This window comes from Nyctereutes procyonoides, unplaced genomic scaffold, assembly GCF_905146905.1.
Source record: "Nyctereutes procyonoides isolate TBG_1078 unplaced genomic scaffold, NYPRO_anot_genome, whole genome shotgun sequence".
In the NCBI taxonomy this organism is placed as follows: domain Eukaryota; kingdom Metazoa; phylum Chordata; class Mammalia; order Carnivora; family Canidae; genus Nyctereutes; species Nyctereutes procyonoides.
The window spans coordinates 49,620,718-49,642,145 of record NW_026575020.1 but is presented as its reverse complement, the minus strand read 5'-3'; the positions used below and the strand labels follow the sequence as shown (position 1 = coordinate 49,642,145).

Here is a 21,428-nt window from a genome sequence, read left to right as displayed (position 1 = left end):
AACTGTGCAAATTTATGGCATTCTAAATAATTCATTTAAGTACAGTTTTGGCATTTAAACAGATCAAATCAAGCTTTCAGCTAATAAGAACATAACTTTTATTTTTAATTTTTTAAATAGAAAAAGGTAGCTAAACACAAAGTACAGATCAGAAAACCCTCATTTAATACAGATTTTGAAAAAATAAAAAAATTTGTAATAGGTGGCTTTCTATTTCACACTAAAATGTAAAATAATACCTCTTTCCCAGATCTATACTCCAAACTTAGTTAACAACCTAAAGACTGTTTAAATCTATGAAACAATCTACCATGACCAATTTAAATTACCCAGGAAAGGGTAGGAGAGGGGATTAATAATCAGGGCCAGTTGCACACAGATGGAAAAATGCTTGCAGTCACTCCCAAATAGAATCCTACATTACATATAAATCACAATGAAAATAAAAGTGCCTAACGTTATAGAACTGGGAGATTTTGTTTAAAAAAAAATCAATAATAATAAAAATAAACCGCTGGGTATCATTGGTGCACATGGAATAACATAACACATAAGGATGATAAGGCTGGAAAATACGGAAAAACAGTTAAGACTCAAAATACAAGTTTACTTTTAAAAAACCAAAAAAGTTTGCCAGAGAAATAAATGCTCAATAGAAAAGCAGAACTTTCAGCAGGATGGCCTTTTAGACCAATCTGAAACAACACGGACACACCCTACCCCACCCCCAACCTATCACAAATTCTAGGTGATGTAAAAAGAAGGGAAAAAGGTAAAATCAAAGTAAAACACTTCTTCCCAAATCTCATGTCCCAGTGAATTTAGTGGGACAGAGTCCCCAACACTGAACTTTGTCCCCCTGGCATTTCTCCTTTACCAACATCACCTCCGTTCTTCTGTTAGGACGTCTGTTCCATCTATCCTGTCTACTCCCAGGAAACCCAATCTCCTGGAGCCAGCATTTAATGAACATAGGAGAGAATCCTGGAGTCAAATGAAGGATATACATCTCGCCAAAAGCTCTAAGTTAACAACCAAGAATGTAGACCTCAAATTCTTATTCTCAATTCAGCATCTGGTGATCAATATTTGGCACTCGCTGGAAAAATAAAGGTCTAATCAGAATTTCGGAGCTGAGGCAGATGTGGTTAAATCATAACTCGGTTATCTGCAGTCTATGATTTGGTTTCAAGCTCCAAAGGCAGGCACAGGTAGCCACACCCACACGCTTCAGAATTGGAGGAAACACTAGTAACGAGATACAAAAAAACCAGGCGGATGAGCTTGACAAAAATTCTGGTTAAGAGGAAAAAAAAAGAAGAAGAAAACAACTCGACAAATTATATCCATCCAATAATTAGCAAAAATGGGCATTTTTCCACCCTTAACTAGTTTAAATACAGGCAGATGTCTTTCTACTCTACTAAGATTTTTCTAGATCTGTTTCTCCTCATCCTCAGAGCTTAATGAGAAATCATTTATTCTATAAAGAAACACAGCATATATGGCCACAGTCTAAAATATACTTATGATAACCGGAAAATTAGGTCACTTAAAAAAAAAAAAATCTTGCACTGTTACACCATTACTCTACGGTAATTCACGTGGTGCAGGGATGCGCCCTCACCAGGAAGCAGGGCCCGCGCTGCCTAGGTTGAACACTAACACTGCACACAGAGAAGCAGTAACAGCAAAGTCTCCACAGAACTCTTTCTATTTATTTAACTGTGTAGGAGCATTCAGTCAATGCTCCAAATTAAAAACGGTGCAATAAAAGCAACTTTTAATATAAACAGACGAGAAGCTGCGGTACCAGCGGCCACATGGCGCTGTGAAGAGGAAGAGAAAGCAGTCTGCAGCAGGGAGGCCTGGACTTGGGGGTGGGGGGTGGGGTGGGGTGGGAAGGGAGGCACAGGAGGCCCATCTCAGACAGACAGCGACACAAAACTGTTGTACTGCTGGATGTTTCGTTTGAGGATATCTGAGCACGGGCCAAGAACGCGTTCGAATCTGGGTCGGTCCAGCTTCACACACTTCAAGGGGCCACGAGCCACCACCGTGGCAGCACGAGGACGATTCATCAGGAGCGCAATCTCACCTGGTGAGGTGAGAAGACAAGAGGAAGGGCTGGTGAGCATCAGGTGTGTGTGGGGGGGAACGCTCACATAGGGGTGCACTTCTGACAGAATTAAAGACAATTACTTATTTGTCCTATTTGTCCTAATAATTCAATAACTTAGGACAGGCCACATGACATCTGCACTTTAAAAAAACAACCAACCAATTGATAGATAGGAGACAGTCATTTGATTATTAACAGGGTCAAGGTCAAAATCTCATAGGCTCTCTGAGAGCCAGGAAGGAAAACAATTAAAATATAAACTTTGGAAGAAAGACAAAACTAAGTCTATGCTATCTCACTGAGAGGAGACTTAGGCTACGTATTTATTTCAAGGAAATGCACATACCAAAATAATCAGAAGGCCCCAATCTTCCCACTTCAACAAACTCTTCATTTTCTGACCGACGCTGTAGCACAGCAGCTGAACCCTATAATAAAATCACCAAAACAGCAAAACAAATACTTTCAAAACCAGGGTGACATTTTAAATATCCTATGCAATTTTGACTACTTTGTTAAAAAAAAGAAGGAAAAAAAAAAGGACTCAGCAGGCATTTCAATCCTCCTGCCCACGTGAAAGATAACCAAGTCCCGTCAGGAGCTTTAAGCCCATCTACCCAGCAGCTGCTGCTGGGAGGTTCTCCTCATCACGCTAAGGACCCTAACAGGTTAGCAAACTGCAGCCAGAGAGCCAGACCCAAGATCACTACGTATTTTTATAAATAAAATGTTATAGGAACAATACACCAATTCATGTACACACTATCTATGGCTACTTTTGTACTATGATGAAGAGCTGAGTCTTTGCAACAGAAACCCTATGGCTCACAAAAACCTCAATGACTTACCAACTAGCCCTTCACAGAGTCCCTCGACTCCTGCCTTAACCAATTAGCATCCACTGAGCCACATTCAAAGAAAATCTGCTCTTTCGCTCTGCTGGCAGGCAAGAACATCTATCTGCTATACGTTTCCATGAATTGTGAAGATATAAAACACAGTAACTGTCAGAATTTAAATACTTGCCTTCAATCCTTGTTTGCCAAATAGTCCAGATATATGATTTTAACAAGGATGGTAAAGAACTGTACTGGTCATGCTAAACGGTTGAGTTTACTTTGGCTTGTGTGATAAGTAGAGTAGGCTATGACTTCGTGAAAGCCCTTCTGACTCAAACCTACTTAAAGTGTGGTGGCCGGGCAGAAAACCAAACAGCACCACTTCAATTTTTTAATAAAATCATCAGGTATTCTTAAAAAAAAAAATGAAGCTATAAACCAGAATTAGCTCCTTTATTCTCTCTTATGCTATACACAAGCTTTTTTTTTTTTTTTTTTTTTTTTTAAGGATCCAGCGCAAACGCCTTTACCTCTAAAATAATGAAGAACTCATCCCCTGGTTCTCCCTGTACCACAATCTTCTGCCCGTCTTCAAACTGAACGGGTTCCAATGCATCAGCTACCGTGAGACGTTCCCACTTGTCCAGAGATTCTGAAATGCAAGAATCAAAAAGAATTTCTCTACATTAGTTGTCACTGCTAAAAATGCCAAAACAAAACTACAAAGAGAATCAGACAGCTGTGCCCATCCAATAGTCCAGTAGTGTTAAGGGTCAAACATGGCACCTCTCCTCAATTACCTCAAGTCTCAGCAAGATCCTATTACTTACAGGTAACCCTTAGATCCTTACTTCAGGAGTCCAGTGGCCAGGTTAATTTATATCAACAGCACTCAATGGTAAAGGAATAAAAAAATGTAATCATTAAGTCTTCCTAAATGCAAATCAAACCTACAAGATATACAAGACCCAAAGGTCATAGTGTCACCAACCGTACCATTCCAAAGGTTCGCAGCAACTTCTATTTAAATCCTAAGTTGAATGTATTTATGAAACCAACGAGGAGGACTAGACAATAATTTCAGTTCCCAAAGGCCAAACTAAAACTCAAGTCACTAAGTAAATGTAACCCTTTCAGAAAAAGGGAAAAGGTGCAATGGGTTGAACAAAACAATAGCAGCAGATGATTACCTAAGAATCACCACCCCCCAGGAAAGAACAGGTTGCAACAGCATTCTAAGGCCACGAAACCAAATTCAACTATCTCCTATTAATCTGCTTTAGTCTAAACTTCACCAAATTTCTAGCACTTTTTCAGAGAAAGCCAGAAAATGACACCTAATCTTTCTATCAGAGAAAAGGCATTCTCAGCAATAATCGCTTTCCTGAACCAATAAACTCATCGACGGACAAGAGATACAGATATCATAGGAGGAATGACTACCAATGTTTGTCATCAAAGGAGGACACTTTTAGCCTTCCTGTCTCTCCCAGAGGGATGATTAAGTAGCATGTAATTCCAGAAAGCTTTTCCCAGGTCCACCATTTCCAGTTTTAATAGGTATGTCACATACTAGCAAGTTAAAATACACTGTAAAACTACTTCTAACTTCAACTTTGTATCCTATACATTTTGCATTACTATTAATTAATTGGGAAAAAGTGAGTTGATAACCGGAGTTCTTATGTAATACAACAGGTTCTCCTTAACTGTTACCAACACTTCAATGATTCTCCATGCAATCTTCCAAAACTCACCTAAAATAGATACTTTACTAAGAAACTCCTCATACATCTTCCGCTTTCTCAGAGTGCTTCCCTATAAATGAAAAAAAAAAAATAACAAGTCACCTCAAAAATGTGTAATTATCACATAATGCTATGGAACAATAAACATTAAGTGTTAAGTAAACAAAAAACGTCAAAGCTTGTTGCCACTTCCTGATACAGGATTTTTTTCCTTCAGGTTGGTAATAGTAAATCCTCTGTTGAACTCAATAAAAACCTTAGTAACTTGCTCTTAAAGGTAACACCAGGCTGGGGGCACCCAGGTGGCTCAGTTGGTTAAGAGTCTGACTTGATTTTGGTTCAGGTCATGGTCTCAGGGTTGTGAGATTGAGCCCCAGGTTGGGCTCCATGTGCTGGGCATGAAGCCTGCTTGGGATTCTCTCTCTGCCTCTCCCTTCTCCTTCCCTCCCCACTTAAAAGAAAGAAAAAAGAGTAACACCAAACATACGGCCAAGGAAGGTGACTAATACCACCCGTTAGTGAAATACCAAATAATCAGTTCTCAAAAAAAACAACCAACATAAATGTGTGACTATAGCTGAATATATTTCCAGCCCAGGGTTCTTCCCCACAACCCCAATCCTTCACAGAGGGAAATAAAATTGCTACCACTTATATACCTCCCACCAAAAAACCGTGCCATAGCCCCAAACCTAACCAAACTGTCTTATCTGTAATGTTTGTTAAATATATCTGGGAGAAGGAGAAGGGTAAACATAGTCCTCTGTAATATCTTTACATGCACATACATTACTTATCTATACATACACATCCCAATACAGAGTATATTCGAAGTACGTCCAACCGCATTGTCAAATAGACTGATTGATAGGCATTGTATAAATTTACAGAAATCATTCAGGATGACTAATGCCATTAGCTGGCACTTAGACATCTAAAGCTACCTTATAAATCTGTCACAAAGTTCTCAAAAAGTCTGACTATTACCAGCAGATTGTTCCGATGGGTTTTATTACTGTTTACTCATTCAGCGAGAGGGGACAATTGCACTACTGATAACCCACTTGCAGCTGAGGGAAGCCGATTACTTCTGAATGGCTTTAAGTCACTTTATTCACTTGGAAGTAGCACCTGTCACGCTATCTCAAGAGCAAAGATAAAGTGAAGATGGGCAAAGGGACAGACTTCCAAAGAGCTGACCATTACACATGTCACAATGTTTCCCATGCTTTTTTTGGCCAGACGTTTGTTCTACAAGATCTGGTGATATTACTCAAACATTAGGTACACGGAGTGGAATTCTAAATCACACTCTAAAAACCTCGCCGTCTCACCATGAGGATTCTTCTATAGCTGTCTCGGTCGATACCCCACAATTTCACATTTGTCTTTGCTTTGACTGTGGCTGCTCTAGGTGTTCCGTAGATCAAAGCAAGTTCCCCAAAGCTCCCTCCTTCCCCAACACTGGTTGCCCATTCGTTGTTGACATAGACCTAAAATACAAATGACAATCAGTTTTTTATACATATGCAAACTCAGAAGTATTAAAAACCTGTAAAAAAAAAAAAACCTGTAAAACTATTTCTAAGGGGTCAGAATCCTGAATTTTGTTCAAAATACAGAATATATTATGTTTTTATACAGCAGAGCAAAACAGTTAATGTCTAACAGTGAGTTAAATAAACCCAGTGTCTCTGATTTCCCTGGTTTAACTACCTAATAAGAAAAAGTTCCCATAGAGATGATCAGGGCAAAAAGGTAAACTAAGCATTACCAACCACATATATTTACGGAGTGACTATGTTAAGCATCTCACCTGCAGAAGGCATTGAACTAACAATCCTCTAACAGCAATGCTGTTATTATCTGCATTTCACTTGTAAACAAGACTTCCAGAATCAAGAGAGCTGTACCAAGTCTCAGTGCTAATGACCAGGTAGGACGAAGCCCCTACCTTACATCTGTCTTACCACATAGCACACACACACATATGCTTCAACCGTGACTCCAGCAAACATTTAAACCAAGGAGCAACTGGGTGGCTGTTAGTTATATGTCCGTCTCTTGATTTAGGCTCAGGTCATGATCTCAGGGTTGTGAGACAGAGCCCTGCATCAGACTCCACACGGGCATAGAGGCTGCTTAAGATTATCCCTCTCCCTCTGGTCCTCCTTCCCCCACTCTCATGGATATGCAATGTTTTCTCTCAAAAAAAAAAATTATTAAACTGAATATCTAGCTAAAGAAATTATCTTCAGTATAAGTTTCTGTCATTAAAATATTTAGCAAAAGACGTTGATGGAATTTGACATGCAAGGGTTATAACAGCCCTTCAGAAATTCTTAATAGTAATAAATATCAATATATTAACTTCTAAGATTATCAATCTATTTTTGCTATTATTAAATCTTACATCCATCTCTCCTTGATCAATCACATAGAAGTTATCTCCCTCATCACCTAAAAGAGAATAATAGAGTTAGATTGGCAACATAAAAAAAACACACACATCAGAAGTACCAAATTAATGTAAAATAATACATTTATTTTATAGAGGTGCTGAGAGAAAAGTGTATTAGAAATTAACACAATCTTTCAAGGAAAAAAAAAATCCAGCAATATATTTTTAAAGTCATAAGACTGACCAATTTTTTTAGTCATCTCATAGTGAACAGCTCTGAAAAATAACTTAAAAAAAAAAGCTACATGTGTATAAAGATTTTAAGTCCTACATCATCTGTAACAACCACAAAATAAGAAACAATTCAAAGAGCAAGTAACGAAATATTAGACTGTCACTAAGCTGGAAAATACATGGATTATGGAAACCTACGAAAATATCAAGAATTTTACAAAGTGGGGGAATACCCATAAGGTTAGATCCGTGTCAGTGTACAGGGCAAAAAGGTAAGAAATAGTAGAATGTGGGTGCCTGGGTGGCTCAGTGGTTAAGCATCTGCCTTTGGCTCAGATTATGATCCCCTGGTCCTGGGATGGAGAACCACATCAGGGTCCCTGCAGGGAGCCTGCTTCTCCCTCTACCCATGTCTCTGCCTCTCTCGTGAATAAATAAATAAAATCTTAAAAAAAGAAAGAAGAAACATAGAAGACACGAACCCTTATAAATACATGGGCTGTATGATTAAAAATGCAAGTGCTTTGCTACTTCCTACTTTATAAGTGATTAATAATCAACATAAAAGATACAGGAAGTATATATGGTTCTGAACTCCCACACAACATTCAAAATTAAAATGTAAGAATATCCTTTAAAAGTTACTATAAACAAAACTGTATCAGATACTAGAGAAATAGTAGCCCTTTAGGAAAAGTGTGCCTTTTAGCTCAAGGATTTTAACTTAAATAGGGTCAATTAAGATGATCATGATTATTATCTTTTTTTTTAAGAATTTATTTATTCATGAGACACAGAGACGAGAGAGAGAGAGAGAGAGAGAGAGAGGAGAGAGAAGGGCAGAGACACAGGCAGAGGGAGAAGCAGTCTCCATGCAGGGAGCCCGACGTGGGATTCAATCCCGGGACTCCAGGATCATGCCCTGGGCCAAAGGCAGGCACTAAACTGCTGAGCCACCCAGGGATCCCTGTCCTTCGTTTTGTTGATGTGGTGTATGGTGTTGATTTGTGAGTACTGGACCATCCCTGCATCCCCAAAATAAAGCCTGATTGTGGTGAATGATCTTTTTAATGTACTGCTGAATGCTAATATTTTGTTGAGTATTTCTGGATCTATGTTCTCAGTGATAATGGCCTGCAGTTCTTTTTTTATGGTGTCTTTGTCTTTTGATATAAGGGTAATGCTGGCCTTATAGCATGAATTTAGAAGCTTTTCTTCATCTTCTATTTTTTGGAACAGTTTGAGGAGAATAGGTATTAATTTTACAGGGAACATACCTCAATATAATAAAGGCCACATATGAAAACCCACACCTAACATCATACCCAATGGTGAAAACCTGAGAGCTTTCCCTCTAAAGTGAGGAACAAGACAAGGATGTCCACTCTCCCGCCATTTTTATTTAACACAGTACCAGAAGTCCTCCGCCAAAGCAATCAGATAAGAAAAAGAAATGAGGCATCCATATTGGTAAAGAGGTTTAAACTGTCATTATTTGCAAATGACATAATATTACACCTAAAAAGTCCTAAAGACTCCAACAATAAACTACTAGAAGTAACAAATGAATTCACTACAGTGGCAGGATACAAACTTAATAGCCAGAAGTCTATAGTATTTCTATACACTAATAACAAAGTAGCAGGAAGAGAAATCTAAAAAAACAACACCATTTACAACTGCACCAAAAAAGAACAAAATACGAAGGAATAAACCAAGGAGGTGAAAAATCTGTACTCCAAAAACTATAAAACACTAACGAAAGAAATTAAAGAGGACAAAAACAACTGGAAAGATATTTCATGTTCATAGACCAAAAGAGTTAATGTTAAAATGTCCATACTACTCAAAGCAATCTACAGCCTCAATACAATGCCTGTCAAAATACAAACAGCATTTTTCACAAAACTAGAACAAATAATACTAAAATTTGTATGGAACCACAGAGGATCCCAAATAACCAAAGCAATTCTGACAAAGAACAACAAAGCTGGAGGTATCACAATACCAAATAGATTTCAAGATATACTACAAAACTGTAGTAATCCAAACAGATTGGTACAGACACAAAAGGGATACATCTATCTATGAAACAAAACAGAGAGACCAGAAATAAACCCACAAGTATATGGTCAATCTATGACAAAGGACAGATGAATATATACTGGGGAAAAGATAGGTTCTTCAACAAATGATGCTGGGAAACCTGGACAGCCACATGAAAGAGAATGAAAATGGACCACTTTCTTACACTATACACAGAAATAAACACAAAATGGATTGAAGAGGTCAATGTGAGACCTGAAACAATAAAAATCCTGTAAGAGAAGATAGTACAGGCAATAATTTCTCTGACATTGGCCATAGCAACATTTTTCTAGATATGTCTCCTAAAGCAAAGGACCACATCAAAATAAAAAGCTTTGGCACAGCAAAGGAAGCCATCAACAAAACAAAACAAAAAAACAAACTACTGAATAGGAGAAGATGTGTGCAAATTATATATCCAATAAGGGGTATCTAAAATATATTAAGAACTTATACAACACCAAAAAACACAATCTGATTAAAAAATGGGGCATGGGGGATCCCTGGGTGGCGCAGCGGTTTGGCACCTGCCTTTGGCCCAGGGCGCGATCCTGGAGACCCGGGATCGAATCCCGCGTCGGGCTCCCTGCATGGAGCCTGCTTCTCCCTCTGCCTGTGTCTCTGCCTCTCTCTTTCTCTCTCTCTCTGTGACTATCATAAATAAATAAAAAATTAAAAAAAAAATGGGGCATGGGATCTCAATAGACATTTTTCCAAAGACATACATGACCAACAGGCACATGAAAAGATGTTCAAAATCATTAATTATCAGGGAAATGCAAATCAAATCCACAATGATTTATCACCTAACACAAATTATAATAGCTAAAATCAAAATGACACAAAATAAGTGCTGGGGAGGACACAGAGAGAAAGGAACCCTTGTGCACTGTTGATGGGAATATAAATTGGTATAGTCACTGTTTGGAAAGTAGTATGGAAGTTCCTCAAAAAATTAAAAATAGAAATATTTATATGATCCAATAATTCCACTAGTGGGTATTAAACAGAAAAAAAAAAATGAAAACACTAATTTGAAAAGATATATGCACCCGTATGTCTGTTGTAGTATTGTTTACAATAGCCAAGATATGCAAGTAACCAAAATGCCCATCAACAGATGAATGGACGAGGAAAACTTGGTGTATATACACAATAGTAGAATATTACACGGCCATAAAAAAGGATAAAATGGCGCCATGTGAAATAACATGGACAGCCTCAAAGGGTATTATGCTAAGTGAAATAAGTCAGACTGAGAAAGATAAATACCATATGATTCTTCTCATAAGTGGAATCTAAAAAAAAGAAAAGCAAACACACACACACACACAAATGAATAAACAACTGAAAAGCACAATCAGGCCTATAAATACTGAGAAAAAACTGACGGTTGCCAGAAGAGAAGAGTGGGAAATTGGGCAAAATGGGTGAAGGGGAGTGGGAGGTACAGGCTTCCAGTTATGGAATGAATAAAGAAATAAAAGGCTCAGTATAAGGGAAACAATCAACAATATTGTAATAGCAATAAAGGGAAAGATGGTACTACAACTGTGGTGAATACAGCATAATGTATAAACTTGTCAAACTACCAAGTTGAACACCTGAAAACTAATTTAACTTTGTGTGTCAACTGTACTCAAAAAAAGAAAGACGAGAAAAGAGGAAAATCCAATAGTATTATAATAGAAAATAGTGGACTGAAAGAGGAAAATAAACGTTAATTTAAAAAAAAAAAAATCCTAAGTCCCACAGTACCACAGGACACAGAAGCAGCAGTCCTTACCTTGCTGAATAACCGTCTCTCCAGCAATAAAGGAAACTGGAAACATGGCATCAAAAATATCACTGCAAGAGACGGAAGGCCTCAAGTTACATCTAACCTGCATCTTCTATGGAATTCAAACATTAACCTTAGACAGATTTTCAGCCCAGACTGTTCTCAGGTGAACAATTATTAGTCTTAAAACTTACAATGATAAGACTGGTCTGAGATCACAATTGTACTGAAATAACAGTATAACAAAGAAATTGTACCTACCTTCTCTCATTATCGTCAAGATGTGAAAAGAGCACATTCTTTTCAATGGCTTTAGCCAAAGCAGCCATCGTCTTATAATCCTTTGGTATAACCTAGAAAAGAAGGTCCAATAACAATCCCATAAATGAAAAACAGATCATGTTTCAACATGCATTTCAATTAAATGTCAAGACACATTACAGGATTTAAACTAGACTGCTTTGCCTTAAGTATTTAACACAACATATTTATAATATCTTTGATCTACAAAGTACTCAATAAATATTGACTAATTAATCCCCTTGCCTAAAACCAAGCCTGTATTTAAATGCTGATATCTGGTTTCTAGTCAACAACTGAAGAACTAAACCATTAACACCTTGACCAAGGTCATTATTCTGAGGCAAAAGTAAGCATTTTATGACATTTAGTCATTTTTTTTAAATTGTGATCATGTACTATTAAATTCATAAGCCTCTTGCCAGGATAATTCTCTTCCCTGTTCAGGCTAAAAGTTTAACTCAAAATGGCAGGGAGGTTCTTAGGAAGTCAAAAGGATGAATGAAGTTTATAGGACCAGAGGTTAAAAGTCACAACACGAATTATAGGATATCAAAAAACCAACCATGATTCAAAGAAAAAAAAGAGTACTCATGCCTCTTCTACTGCAAAACAACATGGAAAAGAAGTCCCCCCAAATACAATTATTCACTGTTATTTCCTCTGATGGCACGTTATTACAGAAACCAGTTCCCCAACCCCCAAGAACTATACAGGATGAAGTACAGTCCGTCCTATCTGTGTTTTACTCAAACAGTGCATGCGTTCATCAATGGAGGCTAGCTGAGCACCACGTGGGTCCTGAAAACATCTCCGCAGCGCGCAGGTAGCAAGATTACCTTTCTAACATATGATGCAGCATCCTCCTCCGTGTAGACTTCGGCACTGATAGCACCTCGTCGCCTCCGGCCCTTAACCACTGGGTTGGGTGGAGGAGGAGAGATTTCATCCTCCCTCGAATCTGCACGGGAGCTTGCTTTCTGCAGATTCTGAATCTGTTTTGCCTCCTCCTGAAAAAAATTACCAGTATATATAAAAATGAGATCCTTCAGAGGTAGATTTGGTATTCTCCTATCCCAGTGAGAACCAATCTCCACTTCAAATCTCTTCCTCTATTACCAATGTGAAGGGGGGAAAGGCCGATTCCAAATGCAAAAAAGTAGAGTTAAGTTTGAAAAGAAATACTCTGAAAGCACTCTACTGTTTCCTCAACTGATTATAGATACTATACTTAGTAATAAACAAAAGCCATTAATACAAAGAGACATTCGATGCAGATAAAAAATTACTCATTACCGTAATATATTGACAACAATGCTTTGTAATGCACACAACTAATAAAACTGCAAAACAAAATCCTGGAGAATTAGAGTTTTTGTATACTGCTACAGATAGCATGAAGCATGAAGACCCCCTCCAACACACACAGGTACACACATCAAAAGAATGTTACCTAGAAATAACCACTCAGGCACAGCAAAGTGATACAAGAATGGTATCTGGTCACTGATTTAATTAATTAAGTGTTCTCTCTAGATCTGCCATGTCAAGTTCATGCCAGGAAAACACAGTATCAAAACCAATAGGAGTGTCCTAAGCCTGTGGAATTCATATTCTAGAGCTGGAGACTCAGATAGAAACAAATAACAAAAAATGATGTGATGGTAACCAAGAATTTAAATAAAATCAGATCTAACAATACTTTTACCAACAGAGCTAGAAGCCTTCTTTATTATCAGGGTTTACACCAAGATTAAAACCAAGAACGTCTACCAGTTTTTAAAAACTCATTAAACCAATTCATATAAAAATGGAGACAAACTCTTTAACATTCTTATTTTTCAGATCCAGGGCTTAAGAAGAATTAGCTCTGCAGTAAAGAATGAGTTACTATGCCTGATATAAAATAAGAATGTGTTCTCTACTATGTTCTCATTCATCTGACTCATTTCCAGTATTTTTCTAAACCGTCTTTCAAATTCTAAATGAACTTATTAGCATTTACTGATAATTTCGGAAAAATTTTTGATAAACAAGAAATTTTTAGTTTCTTTTAAATTAAAAGAAAGGTGCCTGGGTGCTCAGTTAAGTGTCAGACTCCTGGTTTTGGCTCAGGTCATGATCTCAAGGTTGTGAGGTTGAGTCCCACATCTGAGCCCCCTGCTCAGCAAGGAGTTTGCTTCCCTCTCCCTCTCCCTCTCCCTCCCTCTCCCTCTCCCTCTGCCTCTGCCTCTGCCCCTCCCCAGGCTCTCTGGCACTGTCATGCGTGCATGCACACGTGCTCTCTCTTTCTCAAATAGATAATCTTAACAAAAAATTAAATACTAAAAGAAATTAAGGAGATACCTGCTTTTTCTACTGCCTCGTATTTAGCCCTGCTTTTGGCATCAAGACAAATAAAAGAAGTTATATATGCAGCAACGAAGTCTAGGATGATAACCATCAGCATTCATTTCTATTAGTAGAATCATGCCTGATAGCCTTTTCCGGAGGGAAAGTTTGGCTTTATTTTTCTCATTTCTCTGGACTGTCTAATTTTCAAGTAAGAAAAACATATAACAAAAACAATTTTAATATATTTGTCTACTGAATTACAAATGGATTTACTTCTTAACCAAATAATCCAATAATCCTACTTCAGGGAATCTATTCTAAGATACGCATATATGGGATAGAACATACAAAATTTTGTAATATATACAAAATTATTGTTTAGAACAGTAATCAAACCGTGGAAATAAAATGGCCCTTGACGGAATGATTAAACTATAGTCTAGCCATACAATAGAATATCATGCACCTGTTGGAAAATAAGAAGCTCTTTTATAAATGAATTTGTAGGTAAATACCTATATCTTATCTGTGGAAAAATCACTGCATTCAAGGAAGACAACAGAGTGGGAAGGAGATTTTTTAAAATATCTTTATATACTATTATCATACATTCTTACATATATAAAATATATTTTATATATTATATGCTATATTGCCCCCATGTTTGTATAAAATGTACCGTATTTCATTGTATTTTATTATGTCACACCCTTTTGTGCTTGTAAAATTTTGAAACATATGCAAATATGCAACCAATTTTTAAAAAATATATTTTCCAGAAAACTCACTTCATTTTCATTCTGGTAATTCCAATGACCAGTAAGCTTTTCCCATTTCATACTAATACAGAACTGTAAAACTCAAGTTTCCCCAAATTTAGTTTAAGACCATAAATAAAAACATTCTACCCCCAAAAATCTGTCATTGACCTTTCATAAAAATTTCATGAAAAATTACACAAATAACATCTCACTTGAAACTGTATCTAAATGAATTTTTAAGATAATTTTTAAGTACCGAAAGCATTTTGATTTTTAACTTCGTTTCATGGATTCTCTTTAAACAGCAATCACACATAACCTACTCTTGACAACTCAGAGCCACTGAGATCACATAGAGTACAGATTAGGATTCATTTTCATGTCCCTTTTCTTGCTGTTGTCATTCTGCCATCAGCCTCTTCCCTCAAGTTGTCCCACTTATTAAAAGCCAAAAAAACACACACAAAAAAAACCAAAAAACTCCTCCTGCCACTGGCTACTGGCACTCTTTACGTTCTGGAGTTCTAAGCTGCCCCAGCCACTGACTTAACCCGTTCTCAACAATTACTTTGTTCCCTTCCTGTCCTAGCCATTCATTCCACTCTTCCCTGGAGGTGAAATAAACTTCCAACCAAATGAACTTGGGAGTTTGGCCACAACTTGCCTTGGCCATGGAATATAAGTGGACCTGCCATCCTGTGTCCACTTTTATGGTCTGCCCCCCTTGAGCTGCTGGTTCTTCTCTGCCTCGAGAACAGCACATTCTATATAGTGGCGGCTCCTTCCACTCAGCCCCAGAACAAGACCTGTGGAGTCACGAAGGCAAGAAGGGCTGAGCCCAGAAGAGCTGTACATGATAAAGAAATAAGGCTTTTGTAGTAAGCCACTAAAATTGGGGGATTGTATATATAGAGTAAATCACTGAAATTGGGGGGGTTGTATGCTGCCACAACAAAATCTAGCTATGACACTGCATGACCACAGCCACGTAACTCCATTTCTTAGTTTTACCTGCTACCTCTTAAATCGGTGATAATCACCTACCTGACATATTTGAAATAATGAGAACGTATTTATGCAAAGTGCTTCATACAGTATCTGGCACACTGGAGACACCCAATGGACACAGCTATTAAAATTCCTCTGATCTATCAGACACACAAGGGTCTAATAAATATATGCATAAATGAGGACTTAAATTCCAGGAGACAGTCCTAAATAAAATGCAGAAGCTTTCAATGGACCAACTGTGAGTTTTTTGGTACATTTCTTACTGAGTAGCTGAGGGTACCAGAAACATGACCCCTGGTTAACATAGGAAAGGAGGTGACAAAAATGTGACTGTACATTTTCAGACACACAAACCTAACACCTCTAATGTACAGAACAGTGATCTGTTGAATATCTAGTTGCTTCAAAGCCCAGATGCCTACATTCAATGCTGGCTACAGGAAAGTGTCCAAGTGAATCAAGAACCTTGATATATAGTAAAGACTGGGTTAGGCTACAACTTCTTTTAAGAGGTAAAGAAGCCAAAAGAAACACATAAAATCTAAAAATCCCATCTGCAAAAAAAAAAAAAAAAAAAAAAAACACACGTTAATAACGATTTCTTGCTTTCCCTGTTGTTTAGTGCTTTAACAGTGCTACGGTAAGCCCAGGCTTTGAAACTAGCACCACACATTCAACACTCCCTATAAAAAGACACTCACTTAATGTCTCACCAACTTCATTCCCTCACTTGATGGGTTTCTATTGATGTCCGAAGTGACGAGGGATCAACTTACAGTGACCCATTTCAGAACCAGATCTCCAGGAACGCACTTTATTTCCAAAACAGGGAACGCCCATGGCAGCCTGGCTCTACAGTATTTCATAAACTTATTTGTAAATAGCTTAAAAAGGAGAAAACCAGACTTTCTAACACAATTCTAAGACAGCAAGGCTACATCCATGGGGACTGTTTTTTGTTGTTGCTAATTATTTTAATTGTGGCAGTAAACACCAATTGTAATAAACATCTTTTCAACAAAACAGTAGGAACTGTCTGATTACTGAGCTACCTAAGTATTTTTTAAATCCTAGTATAAACAAATTCTTGTACTGATAAAGTATGCTACCTAAAAGATTTTCCAAACAAATGAGATGTATCACAAATACTTCTATTACACAATTAGATAATTAATGATCATATCCCAAAGAAATGCCTCCCAATTGGTTCATAATCACTAAGAACATCAAAACTTCAATATGCATAAGAAAACCTGTAAACTCCTCACGCTGATTTACAGAAACAAATCAAACTACTCAAAACATTTAACCTTCCAGGTGTTCTCACTCATCATTTCTTGAGGGAAGTGAAATTAAAGCACTGCCCTTGATTACCATTTTGCTTAGAAGAGCATACACCATAGAGCATTCACTATGTGCTCAGGTCACAGTGACATACACACGAGGAAGACAAACAACAAAGAATAAAAACCTAATTTTTTTCAAGAGGAAACACGTCCTGAACAAAACCGTAAATAAAGTAAAATTCTGATAACCGCTGATCTTAATAGCTCTGCTTTATAGTCGAGTCATCTGAGCTATATTAGTATCTGCACTACTACAGACCTCTCTAATTCAGAACTTCTGGTATGTCAGTCAGAAGCTAAACTCAAATGCTTCATTACATTGGTTTTAAAAGGTGAGATAAGGTTTATTAAGTGCATTTGCTTGGTTGAAGACAAAAGCCATTAACTGCTTTCAAGTGCTGCAGAATTTCTCTTGTCATACAACTGCTACTTCTGATCTACTGGATCTAATTGTTTATTTTACCTGATCATTTTTACCGATTCAAACAGTTACAAAGAACTATGTGTAGAAGCCCTCTGTTACCCAACTAACCTTGGCATACAGGTTTGTTTTATGATCAATTCTACCAATCACAAAGTTAAAAATTACTACAAATGCCTTAACTGCATTTCTTTTTTGAAATTCTGTTTTAGATTTCTTATTCGGTCAGAAGTCCTTTTCTTCCAAATGGTACAAATTAGCGACATTCTACAGAGTTACATTTAACAACTGTCAGGGTCATCTTCTCCCCACACTTATTTTTACCTTCTCCAGCCTCTCAAAGTATTCCCTGAGGAATGCCATGGGTCTCTCAGGTCGAGCAGTGCACAACTGCACAATAGAATCCTTCAGCAGTGCCTGAATGTTGTGCTTCTGGACATAGAGCTCACATTCCCGGAGGCTGCGCTCCTCCTCACTGGTGGCAGTGCTGCCAGACGCCATGGTTCTCTACGAGGAAAAAAAAAACACACATATGCTTGTATAAACTATTTCTAAAGAGCAAATGCCAATTTGGCCTTTGGCTTCATAAATTCATCAGGCGACTGCTTCACAAGAACTTTTTTTTTTCCCCTAAGTAATTTTTTTTTTTTTTAATGGGGAGGTGGGAGCTCAGGAATAAAATATGTAGGAAAACAACATTCTCCCAAAGAAGTGTTTCATTTCGTTCCTGCTGCAGGATGTCATTCTGCAGGCAACAAAGGTAAAAGGCAAGAACCTGAGCTCCTGGGAGGAAGTATGAGCCACTATCCCCTGCAGAGGCGGGCTGCTGAGGAGTCAGGCCCCTCAGGGAATTTCATTCAGTTCTCCCCCCTGCAAAAGAACTCATGATGACGTGGGGAGTGTGTAAATGGTAAACAGGACAGAGAATTACGAGGGCACACAAGTCGGCTCTAAGTGAAAGCAAGTAAACGCAATGAAGAACATCTGACATTCCCCGTGCATAGAACTCCTACCCTAGGGGAGTGTCCTAATGTCACTAGCAAACCACCAGAGCAAAGTGTCTCATTAGCCAACTACCAGCATAATCCAAAATTCTAAAAACACAAAAGGAACCCCAGATGAGTTTTATAAGAAGCCTTTTATTCCAGACTCTTCTATAAAATTTCAGCCCTGAATAACAGCACACACTAACATAACACGCCAGTATGAGAAAAAAATTCTGCAGGGAAAAAAAACAAAAACAAAAAACAAAATCACCTTACCAAAAAAAATCAAAAAAGATTTGGACAAGTAAATGTCAAACATTCTCTTTGGCTGGACAGGAAAAAATGCTAGAACAGTTTAAATTTTAAACTTACATGAAGATTCAAGAGATAAACTGCATTAAATGAACTTGAGAGGATTCCAACTACCTTGATGTAAAGTAAAATAAGTAGAAATATTAGAGTGAGCAGCTGACTTTACCTAGGAATTAAAAGCTTAATAATTTAACAACACAGTCATAAATTATTTTCCTCCTGACTTCTAATTATTAAGCAATTAAGATAAGAAAATAAAAGTGAGGCCCTCTCTCTCCACCAACTGGATTCAATACAAATCAGTTTTTTTTTTTCCCCAAATAAAATGCACACAAAATCAGAGATGAAACTGTAAGTTTGGAAGAAAAAAGAAATACCAAAATCAAGAGCCAAATGCTACACTGTTAGTCATTTTGTTTTGACAACTTTCATGACAAAGGTCAACATCAAGCAGACTAACAGACCTTGAGAAAGTTTGTAGCTCCCTGACAAGCACATAAATTAAAAGCCACAGGAAAAAAAAAAAAAAAAAGAATCTTGCTACTGCTACTTCAGAAATATGCATTCAAAAAAATGGGGGGGAGGGGTAGTTTGCTTTGGATTTATACCAGGCACTCTGGCAGGTCAGACAATCCCATGAACTGATAATCCACTTCGGCAGAATTTTCTGCATGTAAAATAATACGAAAGGCCACCAAGAACAATGATAAAATCAGATCCTTTATGCTTCAAAATACTCGGTGATATTTCACGAATACCATCAATACATGTACTCCACTGGTCAAAGAAATCAAAGATCAGGTCTTTGGCTGGTAGAAATGAAAGAACCGGGTCTAAGGAGTGAAACGGGCTTTTCTGTCTCAAACACTGTATCAGAAAGCACACACCAGTGCTGTTAGAGCAGCACCCTAACAAGGACCCTCCAAGACTAACGTCACCACTGAACCCCCTCAGAGCCAAACCTAAGTCTTCATACCTTTAATGGGGTAGACCGAGGTTAACTCCCTACCTGTCCTTAAAACTAGAGAGCCCGACAGCTTGGCTTCTCCCTCCCCGTCCCCCCGCCCGCCCCCGCCCCCCAGCCCAAAAATGATTCACCTACTTTGAAACTTTTCACTGCACTCCTATCGACCCATCAGAAAACACTCAAGATTCTTTCTTTTTTGGAAACTCAACTGCGATAACGAAATTCCGTTTCGCGAGGCTTGCGCGCGGGGAGGTAACAGAACGCGCTGCTGCCGGGAAACGTGCTGATTCAGACCGCAGCCCCCGAGACCCGCGGGGGACACCCCCTCTGGGTCCTCTCCGCCGCGGAGTCGCCGGGCGTCACACCTGCGCTGCGCTGCGCTGCGCTGCGGGGGCTAATGGGGACCACGTACTCCCTTTTTGTCGAGAGGAAGGGCAGGAGCGTGCCCTTCACTTGGCTCGCGCCGCCGTGACGGCTACGAAATGAAGAAGGGAGGCCTGTCCTTCCTTCATCCTCCTCTGGTCGGGAGGCCACAAGGGTGGTGAATTGAATTGCAGGGGAACCCGGGAACCGGGGGGGGGGGGGGGGGGGAGGGGGGAGGGGGGAGGGGATCGGGAAAGGCTAGGTGAAAAGCGGGACAAAAAAGGAATTTAGAAGCCGGGCCAGAATCCCGCTGGGGGTGGGGGTGGGGGGGTGGGGGCGGGGGCGGGGTGGGCTCCCAGGGAGGAGAGGAAGGCCCCGCTGGAGATGACAAGGAGACACTAGAAAGGGGAAAACGCCGACTGCCGAGTCTCCAGATCAGCCCGAAACGCCGGGGCAAACGACTGGCGGATTCCAGTAAAATCGAGCCGCTGTCCTTCAGGAAACGGGGGAGGGCAAGCGAGGCGGCCGCGGCGCGCGGGTGCGGAGGCGGCGGCGGCGGAGGCGGCGGGGGCGCGACGGCCGCGGAGGGCGGGGGGCCGGGGGCCGCGGCGGCCGCTGAGCCCCGCGCCGGAGCAGCTCGGGGCCGGGGGCGCGGCTCGCGGCGCGAGGCCCGCGGGGAGGCGTCCGCCGAGGCCCGGGAGGGGCAGGGGGTGCGGCCGTCCCCCTGCAGGTCGCTCCCCGTGACGCCATCTTGGATCGGTCCAGCGCCCCCAAACGGGCGGCGGGGCGGCGAGGCGGGGCGCGCCGGGGCTCCCAGCCGACCCCACTCACCTGGGGACGGGCGGCGGCGGACGCGGGGCGGCGGGTGCGAGGCTGCGGCTAGCTGAGCTCTCCCGGCGCTCCCCTCCCGGCCCGGCTCTACTCCGCGATAGCGGCTCCGTGGCGGCTCCACCGGAAACGACCCGGCCGCGGCCAATCAGCGCGCGGCTGCTGACGTCAATGCGCCTCGCTCTGGCCAGAGCCGTCGCCTTGGCAACCTTAAAGGCGCTTCGGCCCGGCTTCCCCTCCCGCCTCTCCTAGAAGGACCCTCGCCCCTCCGCGCCCTAGAACCGTTCCCCTGCTCTCCTTTCCGCCTCACCTGGTCCCTCACCGGCAGCCCTGCCGTCTCGCCCGCCTCTCATCCTTTCCGCAGCTCTCCAGCCCGGCGCTCCCCTCCTTCCGTCCACCTGCACCCCCCGCCCGCCCCTTACCTGTCTGCTCTACCTGGAGGCCGCAGGTCCCCCTGCCTCCTCCTCCTGCTCTTTCCCCGGCTCTCGGCGCGGCTCTCGGGAGCTCCCCTCTCTCCTCGGCCCCTCGCCTCCTCTCCTCCCTCGCCGCCTCGGCCTTTTCTCCCTCCCTTTTCTACCCCACCCCCC

At 40.3% G+C, this 21,428-nt stretch overlaps 1 protein-coding gene across 2 annotated transcripts; it reads right to left on the bottom strand.

Annotated features, from left to right (window-relative positions):
* Positions 1 to 1,698: 1,698 nt before the first annotated feature.
* Positions 1,699 to 21,409, bottom strand: PRKAR1A (protein kinase cAMP-dependent type I regulatory subunit alpha). 2 transcript variants are annotated; one of them, XM_055324847.1, is made up of 11 exons: positions 21,264 to 21,409; positions 17,710 to 17,892; positions 12,352 to 12,522; positions 11,474 to 11,565; positions 11,219 to 11,280; positions 7,123 to 7,169; positions 6,044 to 6,202; positions 4,719 to 4,779; positions 3,492 to 3,613; positions 2,469 to 2,550; positions 1,699 to 2,098 (listed from the first exon to the last, which is right to left on the bottom strand). In XM_055324847.1, the coding sequence occupies exons 2-11, from the start codon at positions 17,884 to 17,886 to the stop codon at positions 1,926 to 1,928; spliced, it is 1,146 nt and encodes a 381-aa protein (XP_055180822.1). In that variant the 5' UTR covers positions 17,887 to 17,892; positions 21,264 to 21,409; the 3' UTR covers positions 1,699 to 1,925. The 2 variants fall into 2 exon arrangements, with proteins under 2 accessions (XP_055180822.1, XP_055180817.1); XM_055324842.1 differs by lacking the exon at positions 21,264 to 21,409 and adding an exon at positions 20,845 to 21,060.
* Positions 21,410 to 21,428: the final 19 nt, after the last annotated feature.

Bases quoted from the DNA above. Each gene is read 5' to 3' on its own strand.
- PRKAR1A (XM_055324847.1), bottom strand. From the start codon at position 17,886: ATGGCGTCTGGCAGCACTGCCACCAGTGAGGAGGAGCGCAGCCTCCGG. The intron at 11,566-12,351 runs GTAATCTTGCTA...CTTCTTTTCTAG, and splicing joins CTGCATCATATGTTAGAAAG to GTTATACCAAAGGATTATAA. The intron at 11,281-11,473 runs GTAGGTACAATT...CGTCTCTTGCAG, and splicing joins CTTGACGATAATGAGAGAAG to TGATATTTTTGATGCCATGT.